General features: G+C 43.9%; 2 protein-coding genes across 7 annotated transcripts in view; one reads left to right on the top strand and one right to left on the bottom strand.

Annotated features, from left to right (window-relative positions):
- The window catches only part of LPP (LIM domain containing preferred translocation partner in lipoma), a 377393-nt gene extending 375367 nt beyond the window's left edge, over positions 1–2026 (bottom strand). For 2 of the 6 annotated variants that reach the window (XM_077290271.1, XM_077290274.1), the window contains exon 1: positions 1878–2026. The gene's annotated coding sequence lies outside the window, so the exon portion shown is untranslated. The remainder of the gene's footprint in view (positions 1–1877) is intronic. The other 4 variants (XM_077290276.1, XM_077290273.1, XM_077290275.1 and 1 more) reach the window with 4 other exon arrangements.
- On the top strand, positions 1822–11758 carry LOC143808042 (uncharacterized). The gene is made up of 3 exons (XM_077290278.1): positions 1822–1882; positions 10481–10637; positions 10726–11758. The coding sequence occupies exons 2-3, from the start codon at positions 10495–10497 to the stop codon at positions 10994–10996; spliced, it is 414 nt and encodes a 137-aa protein (XP_077146393.1). The 5' UTR covers positions 1822–1882; positions 10481–10494; the 3' UTR covers positions 10997–11758.
- Positions 11759–23396: the final 11638 nt, after the last annotated feature.

Genomic DNA, 23396 nt, shown 5'->3' with positions numbered 1-23396 from the left:
TGTTTCTAGTTTCTCTGGCCCTCTATGTCTTCCTATCATGTCAGCAGGCCGTAGTGCGGCCTCCATGTTACTGAAGCCAGATCTGACAAGTATTACATGGCTACGTGCCCATGATCAGGAATAGCAGCGTTTTGGATGTAGAGTATTTTCGCTGCGTCCAAAACGCTAAGTTCAATCACGCAGTTACATCCACATGTGCTCACTGATCCGTGCGAATTTACCGCATCCAATACATACTATTGCGGAAATTTCTGTTGCAGAGACTAGCGGCTCATAAACTCGCACCTTGGGTGAGGTTACGCAGCGTCAAATGAAAGCATGGGCTATCTATAACTCCCAACCACTGTACTTGTTACCTAGAACGCAGCACAGGTGAGCTGTATCCAAAATGCTTCTATTCCGGTCCCGGATCATGGGCACGTACTCTAACAAGATGGTGCCAGTGGACAGAAAGAGGAGGACGCTCAGTATAATCTTGTCACTGTGCGATATTACTTTCCATGCAGTGACAGTGCGCTCTCTCTGGTGTAAACTTACAAGCTGGCAAGAGAGAGCGCTGTAAAGAGAGAACGTGGCGAGCAGGAAATGCAGAGACCAGACCCCTTATTCTGGTATAAGGCATCTGACGGCAGATATCATTTTATTCAGCTTCCTATGACCTGTATGCCCATATAGGTGGCCGAGGAGGGTTGACCCTACTGACAGATGCCCCTTAATGAATTGGGGCCATAGTGTTTCACTCTGACACATCACAGCAGAATGATAATGTGTGCAAAACTGTAAAGCACTGCGGAATGTTGGCGCTATATAAAAGATTATTATGTTATATTTTGTTAACCATTAGAACAAGATACTTTAAGTGACAGCTTCTGTCACTACCGCTTTGTAACCATGGGACTTGGATTCATGTCCCACCGAAGACTATGTCTACAAGGAGAGTGGAAGTTCTCCCTGCTTTTTAGGAGTCTCCTCTAGTTCTCTCCTGAAACAAACCTGTAGGTGGAATTCGATAATAATGCCCCTGAAACTATGTGAGACGGCTAGGGTGATGAGACTGAGCCGCACTGCCCCAGGGCTGATGTATGAGGACACGCACGGCGGAATATGCTGGCGCCATTCTTCTAACCTGAGGACTCACTAGAAATGGCCACTAGCAGCCCGAGCGTCACCGGAGGAGTGACAGCCGCAATGCACAGATCAGATGTGGTGTCATGGCTGCCGGCCTGCCTAGATCGCAGGTGTGGCCCGGACCTGGTGAGGCCACAAGGAGCGGTCACAGGGGAAATGACCGATCACTCACTGCCCAACACAAAGAATGGGGGACTATGCCATACATGGTCATGTGACGGCCTCCGGAGGGCCATTACTCCAGGGGCTGAATGGCTGCCATATATTATGCCCCTATCTCACATGGAGGGACAACAGACCTGGGAGCACTTATAGTGACCGGGCACCTGAATGGGTCACGGCTGGGGGCACCAGATGAGCAGACCACCCCTGAGGGACCACTCTGGGCAGTCACCTCCTGTGCCGAGCTCTGCTAGACCCAACTGCCACTATCACAACTGCTTTCTGACACATGGCAACCAATGAGAGGAGAGCTTTCACTGTAAGCCGCCATGTGATTGGTTACTGCACTTGGCGGTGTTCTGTGCCGCCGGCCGCTATAGGCTGGCGCTGCACATCCGGGCCCCGAGTAGCGGGACGTGTGCCGGCCGCCTCAGGGCTGTGTGCTCTTCCTCTGAGCTGGGCTCTGCCCCGGGTGACAACGTCACCACCTATCAGCTCCTGTCTTCCGGGCGCTGCAGCGCATTCCTCGGCGGGCACACAGGACGCGGCTGTGCAGGGAGCGAGGAGGGCGGCTCGCCCATTGTTACCTCAGGTGCCGGCTGGGTCTGCGCTGGCGGGGTGTCACTCACTTCTAAGTTGACCGGTAACTAGAAAAACTTCATGCTGGTCACCATCTTGGATTTCCGGAAACAGGGAAGGGACCCCGGCTTCTCCCTGGTCATGTGACCAGACCACGCCCTCTTCCCACCCTTCGCTCCCTGTAGTACTGGCAGTCTTCTCGCTGTAGTCAGTGCAGTAGTGCACGTCCTGGTCCTGAGTGCTGCTGCACAGTCATAGCTAGGGCTGCGGGGGAACAGACACGTCCTGCTGGCCAGGGAAGTCCCACCACTGCCGCAGTGGCCGCAGGAGCTGTCCCGTGTGCACACAGGGATCATCCAATCAGGCCCCAGCTTTAGTTTTCTAGCTATAAGCTTAGACATGAGAGAAGTGATGTGATTGGTCAGGTATGACACTGACACTATCAGCGCTTGTCACAAAAATGGTTGCATGCTGCCATTGGCAGTGTAATCGGACGGCGCACCCATACAAGTCTATGGCTGTGTGCAAGACATCGGATGTCATCCGAGTGCAGTCCGATATACGCCGACTCACAATGGAGAAATATGGTTCGCCATCTGTATGCGAGAGATCACAGTACAATCACTGATCGCGCTCGCAGCAGAGTTTGAGCCGAGGGTCATTTGCACATCGCATCGGATTCTCTCGGATGCTACACACCAATGTGAGTGATTTTATTTTCAGTCTGAGTGCTGTCCATCAATAACTCACCCGACTGACCAATATTATTCAATACAAAAACCAATATAACCTCCAAAAAGGGGGAAGATTAAGTTCCTCCCTGCATCTCCCCTGGCTCACTCTCTACATTTGATCCCATCACAGAAGAAGAAGTCTCCAAGCTCCTCTCCTCTTCTCGTCCAACTACATGCACCACCGACCCCATTCCCTCACACCTCCTCCAGTCTCTCTCTCCAGTCGTCACAACTCACCTAACTACAATCTTTAATCTCTCTCTCTCTGGCATTTTCCCCTCCTCCTTCAAACACTCTATCATTACTCCATTACTAAAAAAACCCACCCTTGACCCATCATGCACAAACAACTACAGACCGGTCTCCAATCTCCCCTTCATCTCAAAACTCCTGGAGCGCCTGATCTACTCCCGCCTTACCCGTTACCTCTCCACTCACTCCCTCCTAGACCCTTCACAGTCCGGTTTCCGCCCCCTACATACGACAGAAACTGCACTCATCAAAGTGACCAACGACCTTCTGACAGCAAAATGTAACGGTGACCACTCTCTGCTCATTCTCCTCGACCTCTGCAGCTTTCGACACTGTTGACCACCCTCTCCTACTCTCTAGGCTCCAGTCACTAGGCATTAAGGACACTGCTCTATCCTGGTTCTCCTCCTATCTTTCTGAACGCTCCTTCAGTGTTCTGTTCTCTGGCTCCACTTCATCTCCTCTTCCTCTCACTGTCGGGGTACCTCAGGGCTCAGTCCTTGGCCCCCTTCTCTTCTCCCTCTACACAGCCCCAATTGAACAGACCATCAGCAGATTTGGCTTTCAGTACCATCTTTACGCTGATGACACACAACTATACACGTCATCCCCTGACCTTACCCCGCTGTACTACAGGACACCAGTGACTGTCCGCAGTCTCCAACATCATGTCCGCTCTCTATCTGAAACTCAACCTCTCCAAAACTGAACTTCTTCTGCTCCCGCCTTCTACTAACCTCCCTAAAACTGACATTTCCATCTCCGTCGGGGGCACCATAATAACACCCCGGCAGCAGGCGCGCAGTCTGGGTGTTATGTTTGACTCCGATCTCTCCTTCACCTCCCACATACAATCTCTTGCCCGCTCGTGCCGCTTACACCTAAAGAACATCTCCAGAATCCGCCCTTTTCTCACCATGGAGACAACAAAAACTCTCACTGTCGCCCTAATCCACTCCCGCCTGGACTACTGTAACGCTCTACTAATTGGCCTCCCTGTTATTCGACTTTCCCCTCTCCAGTCTATCCTTAACCCCTTCACCCCAAGGGTGGTTTGCACGTTAATGACCAGGCCAATTTTTACAATTCTGACCACTGTCCCTTTATGAGGTTATAACTCTGGAACGCTTCAACGGATCTTGGCGATTCTGACATTGTTTTCTCGTGACATATTGTACTTCATGATAGTGGTAAAATTTCTTTGATATTACCTGCGTTTATTTGCAAAAAAAATGGAAATTTGGCGAAAATTTTGAAAATTTTGCAATTTTCCAACTTTGAATTTTTATGCCCTTAAATCACAGAGATATGTCACACAAAATACTTAATAAGTAACATTTCCCACATGTCTACTTTACATCAGCACAATTTTGGAACCAAAATTTTTTTTTGTTAGGGAGTTATAAGGGTTAAAAGTTGACCAGCAATTTCTCATTTTTACACCACCATTTTTTTTTAGGGACCACATCTCATTTGAAGTCATTTTGAGGGGTCTATATGATAGAAAATACCCAAGTGTGACACCATTCTAAAAACTGCACCCCTCAAGGTGCTCAAAACCATATTCAAGAAGTTTATTAACCCTTCTGGTGCTTCACAGGAATTTTTGGAATGTTTAAATAAAAATGAACATTTAACTTTTTTTCACAAATTTACTTCAGCTCCAATTTGTTTTATTTTACCAAGGGTAACAGGAGAAAATGGACCCCAAAAGTTGTTGTACAATTTGTCCTGAGTACGCCGATACCCCATATGTGGGGGTAAACCACTGTTTGTGCGCATGACCGAGCTCGGAAGCGAAGGAGCGCCATTTGACTTTTCAATGCAAAATTGACTGGAATTGAGATGGGACGCCATGTTGCGTTTGGGGAGCCCCTGATGTGCCTAAACATTGAAACCCCCCACAAGTGACACCATTTTGGAAAGTAGACCCCCTAAGGAACTTATCTAGAGGTGTGGTGAGCACTTTGACCCACCAAGTGCTTCACAGAAGTTTATAATGCAGAACCGTAAAAATAAAAAATCACATTTTTTCACAAAAATTATTTTTCGCCCCCAATTTTTTATTTTCCCAAGGGTAAGAGAAGAAATTGGACCCCAAAAGTTGTTGTACAATTCGTCCTGAGTACGCTGATACCCCATATGTGGGGATAAACCACTATTTGGGCGCATGGGAGACCTCGGAAGGGAAGGAGCGCCGTTTGACTTTTCAATGCAAAATTGACAGGAATTGAGATGGGACGTCATGTTGCGTTTGGAGAGCCACTGATGTGCCTAAACATTGAAACCCCCCACAAGTGACACCATTTTGGAAAGTAGACCCCCTAAGGAACTTATCTAGAGGTGTGGTGAGCACTTTGACCCACCAAGTGCTTCACAGAAGTTTATAATGCAGAACCGTAAAAATAAAAAATCATATTTTTTCACAAAAATTATCTTTTCACCCCCAATTTTTTATTTTCCCAAGGGTAAGAGAAGAAATTGGACCCCAAAAGTTGTTGTACAATTTGTCCTGAGTACGCTGATACCCCATATGTGGGGGTAAACCACTGTTTGGGCGCATGGGAGAGCTCGGAAGGGAAGTAGCACCGTTTGACTTTTCAATGCAAAATTGACAGGAATTGAGATGGGACGCCATGTTGCGTTTGGAGAGCCACTGATATGCCTAAACATTGAAACCCCCCACAAGTGACACCATTTTGGAAAGTAGACCCCCTAAGGAACTTATCTAGATGTGTTTTGAGCGCTTTGACCCACCAAGGGCTTCACAGAAGTTAATAATGCAGAGCCGTAAAAATAAAACAAACATTTTTTCCCACAAAAATTATTTTTTTAGCCCCCAGTTTTGTATTTTCCCGAGGGTAGCAGGAGAAATTGGACCCCAAAATTTGTTGTCCAAGTTGTCCTGAGTGCGATGATACACCATATGTGGGGAGAACCACTGTTTAGGCGCATGGGAGGGCTCGGAAAGGAAGGAGTGCCATTTGGAATGCAGGCTTAGATGGAATGGTCTGCAGGCGTCACATTGCGTTTGCAGAGCCCCTAATGTACCTAAACAGTAGAAACCCCCCACAAGTGACACCATGTTGGAAAGTAGACCCCCTAAGGAACTTATCTAGATGTGTGGTGAGCGCTTTGACCCACCAAGGGCTTCACAGAAGTTTATAATGCAGAGCCGTAAAAATAAAACTAAAATTTTTTCCCACAAAAATTATTTTTCAGCCCCCAGTTTTGTTTTTTCCCGAGGGTAACAGGAGAAATTGGACCCCAAAAGTTGTTGTCCAATTTGTCCTGAGTGCGCTGATACCCCATATGTGGGGGGGGAACCACCGTTTGGACGCATGGAAGGGCTCGGAAGTGAAGGAGCGCCATTTGGAATGCAGACTTAGATGGAATGGTCTGCAGGCGTCACATTGCGTTTGCAGAGCCCCTAATGTACCTAAACAGTAGAAACCCCCCACAAGTGACACCATGTTGGAAAGTAGACCCCCTAAGGAACTTATCTAGATGTGTGGTGAGCGCTTTGACCCACCAAGGGCTTCACAGAAGTTTATAATGCAGAGCCGTAAAAATAAAACTAAAATTTTTTCCCACAAAAATTATTTTTCAGCCCCCAGTTTTGAATTTTCCCGAGGGTAACAGGAGAAATTGGACCCCAAAAGTTGTTGTCCAATTTGTCCTGAGTGCGCTGATACCCCATATGTGGGGGGAACCACCGTTTGGATGCATGGGAGGGCTCGGAAGGGAAGGAGCGCCATTTGGAATGCAGACTTAGATGGAATGGTCTGCAGGCGTCACATTGCGTTTGCAGAGCCCCTAATGTACCTAAACAGTAGAAGCCCCGCACAAGTGACCCCATTTTGGAAACTAGACCCCCCAAGGAACTTATCTAGATGTGTTGTAAGAACTTTGAACCCCCAAGTGTTTCACTACAGTTTATAACGCAGAGCCGTGAAAATAAAAAATATTTTTTTTTCCCACAAAAATTATTTTTTAGCCCCCAGTTTTGTATTTTCCCAGGGGTAACAGGAGAAATTGGACCCGAAAGGTTGTTGTCCTATTTGTCCCGAGTACGCTGCTACCCCATATGTTGGGGTAAACCCCTGTTTGGGCACACGGGAAAGCTCGGAAGGGAAGGAGCACTGTTTTACTTTTTCAACGCAGAATTGGCTGGAATTGAGATCGGACGCCATGTCGCGTTTGGAGAGCCCCTGATGTGCCGAAACAGTGGAAACCCCCCAATTATAACTGAAACCCTAATCCAAACACACCCCTAACCCTAATCCCAACAGTAACCCTAACCACACCTCTAACCCTGACACACCCCTAACCCTATTCCCAACCCTATTCCCAACCGTAAATGTAATCTAAACCCTAACCGTAACTTTAGCCCCAACCCTAACCCTAACTTTAGCCCCAACCCTAACTGTAGCCTTAACCCTAGCTCCAACCCTAGCCCTAATGGGAAAATGGAAATAAATACATTTTTTTTTTCCCTAACTAAGGGGGTGATGAAGGGGGGTTTGATTTACTTTTATAGCGAGTTTTTTAGCGGATTTTTATGATTGGCAGCCGTCACACACTGAAAGACGCTTTTCATTGCAAAAAATATTTTTTGCGTTACCACATTTTGAGAGCTATAAATTTTCCATATTTTGGTCCACAGAGTCATGTGAGGTCTTGTTTTTTGCGGGACGAGTTGACGTTTTTATTGGTAACATTTTCGGACATGTGACAGTTTTTGATCGCTTTTTATTCCGATTTTTGTGAGGCAGAATGACCAAAAACCAGCTATTCATGAATTTCTTTTGGGGGAGGCGTTTATACCGTTCCGCGTTTGGTAAAATTGATAAAGCAGTTTTATTCTTCGGGTCAGTACGATTACAGTGATACCTCATTTATATTAATTTTTTATGTTTTGGCGCTTTTATATGATAAAAACTATTTTATGGAAAAAATAATTATTTTTGCATCGCTTTATTCTCAGGACTATAACTTTTTTATTTTTTTGCTGATCATGCTGTATGGCAGCTCGTTATTTGCGGGACAAGATGACGCTTTCAGCGGTACCATGGTTATTTATATCTGTCTTTTTGATCGCGTGTTATTCCACTTTTTGTTCGGCGGTATGATAATAAAGCGTTGTTTTTTGCCTCGTTTTTTTTTTTTTTTCTTACGGTGTTTACTGAAGGGGTTAACTAGTCGGCCAGTTTTATAGGTCGGGTCGTTACGGACGCGGCAATACTAAATACGTGTACTTTTATTGTTTTTTTTATTTTATTTAGATAAAGAAATGTATTTATGGGAATAATATTTTTTTTTTTTTCATTATTTTGGAATATATATATTTATTTTTTTTTTTACACATTTGGAAAAATTTTTTTTAACTTTTTTACTTTGCCCCAGGGGGGGACAATACAGATCGGTGATCTGCCAGTTTGCATAGCACTCTGACAGATCACCGATCTGAGAGAAGTGCAGGCTGCTTCACAGTGCCTGCTCTGAGCAGGCTTCTGTGAAGCCACCTCCCTCCCTGCAGGACCCGGATCCGCGGCCATCTTGGATCCGGGTCTGGAGCAGGCAGGGAGGGAGGTAAGACCCTCGCAGCAACGCGATCACATCGCGTTGCTGCGGGGGGCTCAGGGAAGCCCGCAGGGAGCCCCCTCCCTGCGCGATGCTTCCCTGCACCGCCGGCACATCGCGATCATGTTTGATCGCGGTGTGCCGGGGGTTAATGTGCCGGGAGCGGTCCGTGACCGCTCCTGGCACATAGTGCCGGATGTCAGCTGCGATAGGCAGCTGACACCCGGCCGCGATCGGCCGCGCTCCCCCCGTGAGCGCCGCCGATCGCGCTGGACGTACTATCCCGTCCGTGGTCATGGGGGCCCACCCCACCTCGACGGGATAGTACGTCCGATGTCAGGAAGGGGTTAATGCAGCAGCCAGGGTCGTCCACCTGGCTAATCGTCACTCGGACGTGTCCGCTCTTCGCCAGTCGTTACACTGGCTGCCCATTCATTACAGGATACAATTCAAAGTACTTGTTCTCACCCACAAAGCTCTCCACAGTGCGGCACCCCCTTACATCTCCTCCCTCATTTCTGTCTATCGGCGTAGCCGACCACTGCGCTCTGCAAACGACTTTCGACTAACCTCTGCACTAATCCGTACCTCCCGACTCCAAGACTTCTCCCGTGCTGCGCCAATCCTCTGGAATGCTCTACCCCAAGATATTAGAACCATCCACAACTTGCATAGTTTTAGGCGCTCACTCAAAACTCATTTGTTCAGAGCGGCCTACCACGTTCACTAATCAAAGTCATTTTATGTTTGTGTGTGTAGCCCATTCACTATCTCCATCTACCCCCCACCCCCTGAAGATGGCTGGACCATCATTGTAAATACATCATTGTAAATACACACCTGTACTTTGTATCTCCCCACCTCATTGTAGATTGTAAGCTCTCACGAGCAGGGTCGTCTTATTTTGTCTTATTTTGCTTTATTACTGTATTGTTAACGTTGTTACCTATGACTGTTGTGTTTGAAACTGTTAAACTGTAAAGCGCTGCGGAATATGCTGGCGCTATATAAATAAAGATTATTATTATTATTCCCTAACAAACACTAAATTAGAGCTCAATTATGTAACCTATAGTACTGATCTGCCATATAATTAGCTGTGAAGCTTATATATGCTCCCACATAGTGCAAAAAACTTGATCATATACAAAAACGCAGAGCAATCATAATTTTAAAACACAGTATAATACTTTATTTGTAAATAACAAAATAATGAATTAACAAATGTATAAATGTGTGAGATACACTGGACGAACAATTAGGCCGGGGTCACACTAGAGAGAAATACGGACGAGGGAGAGACACAAAAACAACACATTGCACACGGACCAATGATTCTCTATGGGGCAGCTCCCATCAGCCGCATATTTCTCGGCCGTATTTTACGGGCTGAGAATGCTGCGATTGTCAGCGTATTCCTCCAAAAATACGCCAATGCAAGTCTATGGGGGCGAGAAAAATACGGATTACACACGGACCACACGTGTGACTTGCCAGAAATACGCAAGACTTTTCCAGGTGACAGGAAATGTGCCAAGCCATTATCAGGAAGCCTAGACATGCTAATTAGCTCAAAAACTGCTCCAGACATCCCGGAAGAACGCCTCCACGGAGTCCTGCAGCATGTCTACCTACATAAATGTAGAGATGCTTATCATTCTGGTCCAAGAAAGCCCAGAGCTATGGGACCAAAGGGATGCCCACTACTCCCACCGGGCCAGAAAAGAGGCGACGTGGAGGAAGATCTGTGGGCTACTTTTTCCTGATTTTGCAGACCGTCCACGTGAGGGACAGCAACAAATAATTAAGTTCACTCATGTTTTGAAAATAATATTATGAACTGCACTAAATAACAGGTTTTCACACTATCCCCTTAAATCCTAGTATGATGTTTTTTATCCTATTATTATTAAGATTATGTTTAAAAACTACAGCTTACTAGGCCACATGACTATGTAAAATCTCACTAAGCTTGTACCACTGTGCGCAATGTTATTTTATGTTATTTTAATGTTATTTCATTATTTTATTGTCTGTCATAGCAGTGGAAGATGTTATGAGACGCTGGCGCAGCATCCGCGATCAATATAGGCGGGAACGTCAGCAGCGGGCCAGGAGTGGGGATGCAGCACCAACAAAGCGGAAGTATGCTTATTATGTTCGGCTTGCTCTTCTGGATCCCATTATGGATCTCAGACCGTAAGTTCATACATCACACCACATTACACATATGTATTTTATGGTTATATGTCTTATAATTTTTTTTTATTTCAAACTGTCATAATAGAACTCAGTCCAACCTCACTGAGAGGGAGACTGGGTCAGATTCTGAGGCCATTATCGATCCGGTCAGGGAAGGTAAAGAGGTGGCTGGCCCATCTTCTCAGCCTTCCAGCTGCATCCCTCAAGGTCCTCCTACACCAGAAGCTTGTCCTGCATCAGCCCCAGAAGCTGCACCAGCACTCGTCAGCCTGGAAGATCCAGGAAGCAGCAGCAGCCCTACTGTTCCTCTGGAGGCCTCCCCACAGCCTGCTGTTATATCCTGCCGTGGGCGATGAAGGAGAGATAACCATGCCTCAGATACCAGGAGGCATGTTGACACGGGGGTTCTCAATTACCTGGCCAGGGCTGCCCAGGATGAGGGTGAGGAGGCATACTCCCGCAGTCTGACCCGGTAGCTTCGTCCCCTACCCCTTGAGGTTAGGCTACTTGTGAGAGGGTACATTCAGATCCTTATTGATGCATGCACACCCTCGAATACCCCATATGAGGTCTTTGAATTCTTGGAGAGGTGGCAGCTGTCACTCCATAACCTGATGAGACTTAAAACAAACCCACAAGTGCATGGTCAACAGGGATCTGATGCACCTCCTCCACGGGTGCCTACAACCCATCTCAACCCCCCTAAAACCAACCATGGCTACAACAGGCATAAATGGCATCCTATAATCAACCTGCCCAATATGGCCACTTGTACAGACCCAGTGTTGGAGGCTGGTCCCAACCTGGGTTTGGACAACATGGCCATATTGGGGGGTATGAGTCACGTGGGTTCCACAATCCCCAGGAGTCTCATCTCCAATTTCCATATGGTCACTTTGCTACCTAGCAATCTTACCATGGCCAAAACATACAGCATGGCCAAGATTATGCACCTACACAGGGTGAAGGAAAATTTGGCCAACAAAGCCAGCAAGAGAGAGTCTGGACTGCCGCCATCACCTCCACCAAGTTATCAAAATCTTTAATTTTTTTCTATTGGATTTTGCTCTTGCAAAATAAGATGTTTTTCTGATTGTTATGTTTAAGTACATGTTAAAAATGGGTATGGCCAAATTTCTATGGCCACAAAAGCCATATGAGTTTAATATGGTTTGGCTTTCTAAAAATTCTGTTTTGGCGTTATAAAAATTTTTAAAAAGCCAATTTTTGTCTCTTCTTACAGTAATTCATACAACATACAAAATGTAATAAAAAAATCTATTAAATAAAATGAACACACACAACAACATAACTGAAAAAAGGATATTTATATTCACACATTTAAACTTACAACATAGAGACAGCATGCTTTTGCCAGGGAGTAGCACCCTGAGGTGTCACAAAATAATTAGTCAAGATATCACATACTTTCAGTCCTGAAAGCGGATGACACTGAGGGATGACGTGGTCTAGGCCTACCCACATTGCCCAACACACCTTCAGCACCATCAGATGAAGACCATTCATGAAGTCGGGTGAAGTTATGTAGGACCACACAAGCTTACGTTGCCTTCACTCAGCTGAATGGCTGACTGGCGAACCCGCCATTTGGCACAAAGAATGCCAAAGACGCACTCCACCAGTCGCCGTGCGCGTGATAGACACAAGTTAAATATCCTACGCCAGTGGTCCAGGTTTCGACGGGGATATGGCCTCATTACATGCCTGGTTTACTGAAAGGCCTCATCTGCCACAAGGACATACGGCATGGCTTCTTGATTGGAGCCTGGAAGCTGACGTGGTGGTAGGTCCAACTGGTTATTGCGCAGCCGCCGATCCATAATGGAAGAATTGAAGACTCAAGAGTCTCCAGTTCTCCCATAGGTCCCATTGTTTACAATTATAAACCTGTAGTGACTGTCAACCACAGCCAACAACACTACCGAAAAATATTGTTTATAATTATAGAATTGGGACCCTGAGTTCGGTGGCTTACGCACACGGATGTGTTTACCATCAAGGGCTCCAATACAATTTGGAAATTGACAATGCTACTCAAACCCACAGGCAATCCGCATCCAGTCTTCCATCTTGGGAACAGGCATGACCAGTTGATGAAGTCTGGACCAGATTTCAGAACAGGTAGACCGGACTATGCCTGAGATTGTAGATTGTAGATCAAAAATTCAAGATGTAGTGCAGCATACGAAAGTTCAGTTGTCAGGAAGCTGAAAGCAGAAAAAAAAAATGTTTGAATGATTTAGAACATTCCTTTAGACCACAAGTACTGTGTGGAACTAACAAGCCATACTAGCAGTACCTTAAAAAATTAACACTGGCTATGTGAATTTAACATTAATAACATTCTTAGTACTAATTAGTAGAGTTTTGACATATTAATAATAAATTAACAGCTGCTAAGCATAACTAAATAACACATTTATTAGAGACACATCAACAACATGGAGTATGTGAGGATGAGGAATACATACCGTAAAGTAAGGAGAAGACGCTCCTCAGCAGATAAACATTTCCGCATCTCAGTGTCCTGAAAGATTATCCTAGGGTGCACTGTCTCCAACAAAATATCAAAGGTGGCAAGGCTCATTCGACAATATTGGAAAAACTTGTCGGGATGTGTCCGCAGAGATGCATAGAGACGGTGGAAATGGACTTTAGTGAGGCGTTGCCTCAAAAGCGGATGGACCCACATTCGTCTCCTCGGATCCACTTTCACTGCGTATGGCTGGCCAAAGCGGCGTGACAAAACCCAGTTGTATAAGACACGCTCAGTTGGGGTGAAATGAAGTAGGTCTGACATGTTGCCAACAAACCACCAATACACCAACACAAGCACAGCAACAAAATGGCCAGATTGGAGGCTACCACCTGTTGTAAAGGCAATAGAGTTGCTGATGATGATTTAAATTAATTTCAGGCCTCAAAACCGTTAAATGTCTATTTTGGAAGGTTGCGAGGAAAAAACGCTATACGGATGACATACGGAGGAATACATGCGCGAAATATGCAGCCACACCTTGCCAACGGATGACATATGGATCACTGTTCAGGAAACATTTCTGTGTATTAGGCCCATAAAAAACGGAGCGTATTTAAATACGTTAGGTCTGACCCCGGCCTTAGAGACAGCAGGGCTGGTCAGTACTAGAAGCTCACCCTATTAGGGGGCTAATACACATAGGATGGATTTATCCACAAGTATATAATAATAATAATCATCTCTATATAGTGCCAACATTCCGCAGCGCTTTACAGCTTAACAGTTTCAAACACAACAGTCATAAGTAACAACGTTAACAATACCATAATTATAGCACAATAAGATGACCCTGCACATGAGAGTTTACAATCTACAATGAGGTGGGGGAGATACAAAGTACAGGTGTGTATTTACAATGATGTATTTACAATGATGGTCCAGCCATCTTCAGGGAGTGGGGGATAGATGGAGATAGTGAATGGGCTACACACAAACATACAATGACTTTGATTAGGGAACGTGATAGGCTGCTCTGAACAAATATGTTTTGAGGGAGCGCCTAAAACTATGCAAATTGTGAATGGTCCTAATATCTTGGGGTAGAGCATTCCAGAGGATTGGCGCAGCATGGGAGAAGTCTTGGAGTCGGGAGTGGGAGGTACGGATTAGTGCAGAGGTTAGTCGAAAGTCATTTGCAGAGCGCAGTGGTCGGTTAGGCCGATAGACAGAAATGAGGGAGGAGATGTAAGGGGGTGCCGCACTGTGAAGAACTTTGTGGGTGAGAACAAGTACTTTGAATTGGATTCTATAATGAATGGGCAGCCAGTGTAACGACTGGCGAAGAGCGGACGCGTCCGAGTAACGAATAGCTAGATAGACAACCCTGGCTGCTGCATTAAGGATAGACTAGAGAGGGGAAAGTCGAGTGAGGGGGAGGCCAATTAATAGAGCGTTGCAGAAGTCCAGGCGGGAGTGGATCAGGGCGACAGTGAGGGTTTTTGTTGTTTCCATAGTGAGAAAAGGCGGATTCTAGAGATGTTCTTTAAGTGTAAGCGGCACGAGCGGGCAAGAGATTGTATATGGGATATGAAGGAGAGATCGCAGTTAAACGTATCACCCAGACAGCACGTCTGCTGCCGGTGTGTTATTATGGTGCCACCCACGGAGAGGGAAACGTCAGGTTTAGGGAGGTTAGTAGATGGTGGGAGCAGAAGAAGTTCAGTTTTGGAGAGGTTGCGTTTCAGATAGAGAGCGGACATGATGTCGGAGACTGCGGACAGACAGTCACTGGTGTTCAGTAGTATATATATGCATGATATGGTGCAAAATTAAATATATATTATATGGCACATCAGTACTGTAGGTTAGGTTACACAATATTATTCAATAGGGCTGTTCAGACAACTAGTTTATTTTCATAGATCAAAAGTAGTGGCAAAAATTGCAGCATGCACTAGTATCTTCAGTTTGTCAGATGAGGCTCCCATGTATGGGTGTGCAGAAAAAAAACCCGAATTTCATGTGCATGACCTGTGAAGTAAAGTATCTAATTTTCACAGATACAGTGCAATGTTTAACATAGAGAACTGTATTTGTATTGGTAAATGTTGATAACTGCTTATGTATAAAAACATTTGTCACATGGCTGACAATACAGATGAAAAATTGTGGATTTTTTCTGGATAAAAATCAGACAATTTCTTACACGTTGGTTTGTACTTAGCTTGAGGGTTTGCTCACACTAGTGTATAAATAATTAGTCCCACTGTCATCCAGAAAGGTGGGACGCTTTTTTGCTCTCGCTTGTCATCCATGTGCTGTCCGTATGCAATTGCAATCTGTTATTGTACTCAGCAGCTATTACTCAATTACAGGACCATTTACAGTTTCCTATCTTACAGAACTGCATGTATCCCTAAATATCGAACGCCAAGACCGCGAGACACGCAATTTTTTTCTCGCACTGTACCGATTTTGGAGTAAATCGTAGCATGCCGAATACAGCTGAGATAAAATACACAGATTTGCATTGCCTCAGTGAATAACACTGGTCCAGGTGCAATCCAATTTTACATGACAATGCACTCGTCCAGTTTCTGTGCAATTTTGAGCAAGTCCTAATAGTGGCTCTTTTATTTGCCCCTGATGCACGCCCCAAGGAAGAAGCACTAGCAAAACGCACGTCGGGGTTACGAGAGGCAGCGTGCAGCCATCACCCACGTGTCAGCTCTGAACTGCACGGGTAATATGTACAACTCAGTTTGTCAAGCAGTGTTAATATGTGAAACCGAACTCCTTACACCTAATATACCTCCTCATGGTGTGTCTCATTCTGTGACATCACCTCCATGATTCACTACATACAGGAGGGAATTCTCCCATGGTGGTGTCTATTTACATATGCTGTATATTCTATGTACCTAAGGCTACTTTCACACTAGCGTCGGGCTCGGCCTGTCGCTGTGCGTCGGGCCGACGTTCCCAACGCTAGCGTTGTCTCCGCCGCACAACGGGGGCAGCGGATGCATTTTTCCAGCGCATCCGCTGCCCCATTGTGAGGTCCGGGGAGGTGGGGGCGGAGTTCCGGCCGCGCATGCGCGGTCGGAAAAGACGTTTACGACAGAGCAAAAAACGTTGCAAGCAACGTTTTTTGCTCCCGACGGTCCGCCACTGCATGACGCATCCGTCGCACGACGGGTGCGACCTGTGGCAATCCGTCACAATGCGTCGCTTAATGTTAATTAATGGTGAAAAAACGCATCCCGCAAACACTTTTTTCGGCAAAACGACGCATTGTGACGGAATTCAGTTAACGCTAGTGTGAAAGTAGCCTTACACTACCCTAGCAATTTTAATGTCTGCAGGATTCACTAGTTCCAAGCATCAACTGTGATTGGGGACACATTACTGTCCAGCTATTTAAGCTAGATAACTTTTTTTTTAGGGCTTCGAATGCTCACCCTCACTCCATTTCATTGACGTCTGGAAATAACTGGTTTCCATGCAGATCTCGGGACATTGTAAGACAATATGGTCAATTAAATATAGAAACTCAAAATCTATTTCCATGCACGACTGCTGTACACATGTGTAAATATGATTTATGCATAGTCATATGTATGACAACTACTAGCAAATTGCTGCAGCTGCCGTCTGTGTTTTTTGGCTTTTTATCTCACTAGTGTCCCTTTTTTATGTATAGTTTTAAATTGTCACAAATAAAGAGTTTATTTTTATGTGGTGTTGTCACTATCACTTCATATTTGCTGCATGATCAGTATGGTTCATTATTAAATTTGTACTTTTTTTTTATTAACTTCATTCGGTTCCATCTGTGGTTTGTTTTTTTTTCTTTGGTCCAGCATTATGGTCGTGGCTTTAGTAAGGGCTGTCCCACACGTCCAGATAATTCCGGTACCGGAATAAATCGGTACCGGAGTTATCCGTGTCCGTGTGCCTGGGAACTCACGGAGGCCATACGTGCGGCACACGTGTGCCGCCCGTATGGCGAGTGGGTACCACACGGAGCGTGTGGTACCCACTCTGCATGGTGCTGAAGCTGCGATTCATATCTTCCCTGCAGCAGCGTTTGCTGCAGAGAAAATATGAAGAATAGTGTTTAAAATAAAGATCCATGTGTCCGCCGCCCCCCCACCCCCTGTGCGCCCCCCCGCTGGTCAGAAAATACTTACCCGCCTCCCTCGCTGCTTCCTGGTCTGGCCGCGGCTTCTCCTGCATGCGGTCACGTGGGGCCGATCATTTACAGTCATGAATATGTGGCTCCACCTCCCATAGGGGCGGAGCCGACTATTCATGATTGTAAATGATCGGCCCCACGTGACCGCATACAGTAGGAGGCGCGGCCAGACCAGGAAGGAGCGAGGGAGCGGGTAAGTATTTTCTGACCAGCGGGGGGCGCACAGGGGGTGGGGGGGGGGCGGACACCTAAATCTTTATTTTTAACACTATTCTTCATATTTTCTCTACAGCAAACGCTGCTGCAGGGAAGATATGAATACCGGCTTCAGCACCATGTGGGGGGGACAGCGCTTACTGTAGCGCTGTCTCCTGCACGCACACGGACCCCAGACGGAGAATGTCCGTGTGAGGTCCGTGTTTTATGCGGACCCATTGACTCTATTGGGTCCGTGTAAAACGTGCGCTCCCACGAACACTGACATGTCTCCGTGTTTGGCACACGGAGACACGGTCCGCAAAAAATCAATGACATCTGAACAGATGCATTGATTTTTATGGGTCTACGTGTGTCAGTGTCTCCGGTACGTGAGGAAACTGTCACCTCACGTACCGGAATCACTGACGTGTGAAACCGGCCTAAAGCAGATGTTTTAACCTAATTCACCCTTTGCGTCTCTTTGAAATTTTCCAAAACGTTTGCAGAATTACACTCTAGTTCCCTATTGGAGTAGAAAACCTGTCTATCCTTTTTTTATTTGCGCAGTTGAAGGTAGGCATTCAATATTTTAAAAGGTTATTGAAAGGATCAAGGTCCAAAAGAGCAAAAACAAGCATATCTGATTTTTGCGTCAATTCATTAAGCATTGTGGGTTCATGTTAATAAAATTATTTTAACCCCTTAATGACCGCCAATACGCCTTTTTACTGACCTGATATATAAGAGAATAGCATCCCCATACAGGTGACAATCCTGCAGCTGCGGCTGCCCACTATAGCTGACAACTTGCTGCATCAGCCACAATCAGTGTTTGCACCGTCCAACTCTGTTTAACCCCTTAGATGCTGCTGTCAATAGTGACTACATCATTATAAATGATTAACAGAGTGTGGGGGCTTCCTATTTATCCCCATCGGTACCCTCAGATCATGATTGTGTGGTCCTGATGGAAGACATGGCAGTTCATGACCAAATAGCGGCCTTAGAGTCTGACTATAGTAATCTGTTTAGAAGTTAGCGGCATTTAGGTGATAAAAATACACAATTTCATTTCTGTCATGCCACTTTGCATTAATTCCTGAAAATCACCTGAAGGATTAACAAACTACCTGACAGCAGTTTTCAATATGTCAGGGAGTGCTGTTTTTAAAATGGTATAACTTTTGGGGGTTTCCCAATATATGGGACCCCTAAAGGCACTTCAAACCTGGATAGGCCCTAAAAAAATAAATTTTGTAAATTTCCTTGAAAAAATGAAAACTTACTGCTACATTTTTAAACCTCCTAAAATGCTAACAAAATAAAAGAACATTTTACAAATGATGCTGATGTAAAGAAGATATGTGGGAAATGTTATTTATTAATGTTTTTGTGTTTTATGACTATCTTGATTAAAGGGATAATCATTCAAAGTTTGAAAATTGCTAATTTTCTAACATTTTTCTCAAATTTCTGATAATTTTTATAAATAAACACAAAACATATCGACCTAAATTTACCATTAACATAAAGTATAATATGTCATGAAAAAACAATCTCAAAATCACTGGGATATGTTGTAGCGTTCCAGAGTTATTACCATATAAATTAACACCGTTCAGATTTCAAAAATTTGGCTCTGTCACTAAGGGGTTAAAATCCAACAGGGCAAAATGAAAATTGCCCAAATATTGCTTACATTTCTCCAACAGTTTTATCACATGAGAAATATTACACACTGTCCATTCATATGATGGGTTCTCCAGATCAAGGGACTCAAGCGAAGAAGACAGCGAACAAGGCATACCCACTCTATGATCTCAGATTTCCCGTCAGAAGTGCTAGCTGTGGACTGTAGTCCTGGACTGACTGTGGCGTCACTAGAATAAACTCTGAGCGTAGTTATTTGCCAGCTACATCATTTAATTGGTTACCACAATGAAAGCCTAAACTATATAATTAGCTTTGTATAAGCATGTCATTACCAGTTCAATTAATGTTTCAGAGTCAGTGTCTGTGTAAACTTTTGTCGTTTTTGATTTACGGTATATTGATTTTCTTGACTTTGTTGCCATTTTCTGATTTTGTTTCCTGAATCAGGATTTACCTGAATCTGCCATTTTTTCAAATTAGTTTCCTAGTGTCATTCTGAACATACCAGTATACATATATATATATATATTTCTTATTTTGTTTTTATATCACTGCTTTGTGATACGTTATTATGACTGTTAATCTTCAAACTATTTTCTAAAAAAGTGTATTGTGCAATTCCAAGTGTCTGTCTCATACTTGCTTTTTTTCTGCTACGGCACAGGTTGCGCAGCCAAAGGTCGCTATGTGTATCTGTGACAACGCAGCACAATACATGTGAATAGGTTAATACTGAGATTCCAAAAGCACAGCGACATGCAAGTTGCAAAAAATCATACTTGGTTGGATTTTTTACAACTGGTTAGTCGCAGTTGCCTAATGGTCACAATTTAACCCCATTCATTTGTATAGCGATGAAGTGGTGACACCAAGTGATTTTTGGCCCTGGGACCTTTGTCGCAGTCAAAGCCACCATGTAGTCCTAGCATAAAAGGGGTTTTCCATGTTATTTAAAAACTTTTTCATAGCCAACAATTTTGATAAAATAGCCAAAAAATATGTACTCATGCATTTAATCCTTGCCATTCCAGTCTTCCCAGCCTATCCTCTGTTCATTTAGCAGCATGCTTCATTCTAAATGTATGGGGGTAGCTGGACACCTATAGTAATTGTGTTGGTCCATATTCTAGTATCCCCAGCAATCGGGCTTTATCACTTATCCTGTAAAAATGATCAATGTCCATTGTAGGAAAACTTCTATAAGATTGTTAAAACTATACTAACAGTGAAGTCTATCCTGCCCTTTGTGAATCTGCTACTAGGGCTTGTTCGTTCTGATCCTGGTGTGAAAGAGTAAATATACAAGCCGGGGCAAAGCTGCTGAAACCGTCTACGTTTTAAACTTTAACTAGGGTGTCATAAACGCATCAAATTTATCACGTTGGATCATGCTGCTTGATCAATTTGAATCATACTCAGACTGTGTAATTTACACATCCATTTATTGTTTGTTTTCTTTTGCTTTAACCCCCGGAGCTTTTTTCGTTTTTTGTTTTCGTTTTTCTCTCCCCTTCTTTCCAGAGCCATAACTTTTTTATTTTTCCGTCAATATGGCCATGTGAGGGCTTATTTTTGTAGTTGTACTTTTGAATGATACCATTGGTTTTACCATGTCGTGTAACAGAAAACAGGAACAAAATTCCAAGTGCGATGAAATTACAAAAAAGTGCAATCCCCCACTTGTTTTTTGTTTGGCTTTTTTGCTAGGTTCACTAAATGCTAAAAATGACCTGCCATTATGATTCTCCAGGTCATTACGAGTTCATAGATACCTAACATGTCTAGGTTCTTTTTTATCTAAGTGGTGAAAAAAAATTCCCAAATTTGCTAAAAAAAAAAAAAGCCCAATTTTCCGATACCCATAGCGTCTCCATTTTTCGTGATCTGGGGTTGTGTGAGGGCTTATTTTTTGCGTGCCGAGCTGACGTTTTTAATTATACCATATTTGTCCAGATACATTTTTTTGGTCGCCCCTTAATTGCATTTTAATGTAATTTTGGAGTTTTGATTTTTTTCTCGCTACGCCGTTTAGCGATCAGGTTAATCCTTTTTTTATTGATAGATCGGGCAATCCTGAACACGGCGATACCAAATATGTGTAGGTTTGATCTTTTTTTATTGTTTATTTTGATTGGGGCAAAAGGGGGGTGATTTGAACTTTTATATATTTTTTTTTTTTTAAACACATTTTTTTTTTGCCATGCTTCAATAGTCTCCATAGGAGGCTAGAAGCATGCACTACACGATCACCTCTGCTACATAGAGGCTGTCAGAGTTTGACAGCGGCATTTAACTAGTTAATGGGCTTGGGTGGATCGCGATTCCGCTCGCTCCCATTGCAGCCACATGTCAGCTGTTTATAACAGCTTACATGTCACGGCTTTGAGGTGGGCTCACCGCCGGAGCCCACCTCAAAGCGGGGGATACTGCCCACTGACATACTATCCCGTCAGCTGGCAGAAAGGGGTTAAATTTGTGCTAAAATGTTGCAATTTTGGTCTTATTGTACTGCAAATTAAACTGCACACATTTTGCTTAAATGGGTTCTCTAGGAATATAAATAAATATTGAATAAATAACAGAAATGTCATTCTGAATAAATTCTTACATATCTTTAACATGTAAATCACATTTGTTTTGTCTAGTGAGTTAATGACTTTGCATTAAAATGGACACGATCTTGCTACACTAACAAAAATGTGCCCCAGAATATTAATAGGACTGGTGCAAATGAGCATGTGCAGTAGGGAGCTTCGCTGTTGTGACCTGGAGATACCTATACAATGTACTGTCATTCCAATAGACGGGGTTGACATCAGAGTGAATATCCTCTTCTTTCCTCTCCCCCCTGGTATTTATAGAATTATATAGAAAGACACGGTGAACAGCAGTGTGATCAGTCCTCTCCTTATCTCCGCACGCCTTGTATCTCTACTAGTATTAGCACCTGATGAAGGCTGTAAGCAGTCGAAACGCATTGTGTAAACTGGTGTTTCCATAATCTTTTATTTTTAAATAAATGCTCATTAAAGCAATCCAAAAATACCATCCTTGATTCAATCGTGGCAACAGAAGGCAGCGCTGATTTAACAAAAATTGACATGCCAGATACACATGTGTATATGTAATCCCATCCAGAGGGAGAATAAACAATAGAAGAAGGAGGAGCAACTCCCTTAACCCCTTAGTGACAGAGCCAATTTGGTACTTAATGACTAGGCCAATTTTTACAATTCTGACCACTGTCACTTTATGAGGTTATAACTCTGGAACGCTTCAACGGATCCTGCTGATTCTGAGACTGTTTTTTCGTGACATATTGTACTTCATGTTAGTGGTAACATTTCTTCGATATTACTTGTGATTATTTATGAAAAAAACAGAAATATGGCAAAAAAAAATTAAAATTTTGCAATTTTCAAACTTTGTATTTTTATGCCCTTAAATCAGAGAGATATGTCACAAAATATAGTTAATAAATAACATTGCCCACATGTCTACTTTACATTAGCACAATTTTGGAAACAATTTTTTTTGTTAGGGAGTTATAAGGGTTAAGAGTTGACCAGCAATTTCTCATTTTTACAACACCATTTTTTTTTAGGGACCACATCACATTTGAAGTCATTTTGAGGGGTCTATATGATAGAAAATAACCAAGTGTGACACCATTCTAAAAATTGCACCCCTTAAGGTGCTCAAAACCACATTCAAGAAGTTTATGAACCCTTTACGTGCTTCACAGGAACTGAAAGAATGTGGAAGGCAAAAATGAACATTTAACTTTTTTTTGCAAACATTTTACTTCAGAACCATTTTTTTTTATTTTCACAAGTGTAAAAACAGAACTGTAACCATAAATGTTGTTGTGCAATTTCTCCTAAATACGCCTATACCCCATATGTGGGGTAAACCACTTTTTGGGCGCACCGCAGAGCTTGGAAGAGAAGGAGCGCCGTTTGACTTTTTCAATGCAGAATTGGCTGGAATTGAGATCGGATGCCATGTCACGTTTAGAGAGCCCCTGATGTGCCTAAACAGTGGAAACCCCCCACAAGTGAAACCATTTTGGAAACTAGACCCCTTAAGGAACTTATCTAGATGTGTGGTGAGCACTTTGTGCCCCCAAGTGCTTCACAGAAGTTTATAAAGTAGAGCCGTGAAAATAAAAAATCACATTTGTTTACACAAAAATTATCTTTTCGCC

The sequence above is a fragment of the Ranitomeya variabilis genome, chromosome 2 (genome assembly GCF_051348905.1).
Source record: "Ranitomeya variabilis isolate aRanVar5 chromosome 2, aRanVar5.hap1, whole genome shotgun sequence".
Lineage (NCBI taxonomy): Eukaryota > Metazoa > Chordata > Amphibia > Anura > Dendrobatidae > Ranitomeya > Ranitomeya variabilis.
This window is presented reverse-complemented; position numbering and strand designations above follow the sequence as displayed.

Bases quoted from the DNA above. Each gene is read 5' to 3' on its own strand.
- LOC143808042 (XM_077290278.1), top strand. From the start codon at position 10,495: ATGAGACGCTGGCGCAGCATCCGCGATCAATATAGGCGGGAACGTCAG. The intron at 10,638-10,725 runs GTAAGTTCATAC...CTGTCATAATAG, and splicing joins CCCATTATGGATCTCAGACC to AACTCAGTCCAACCTCACTG.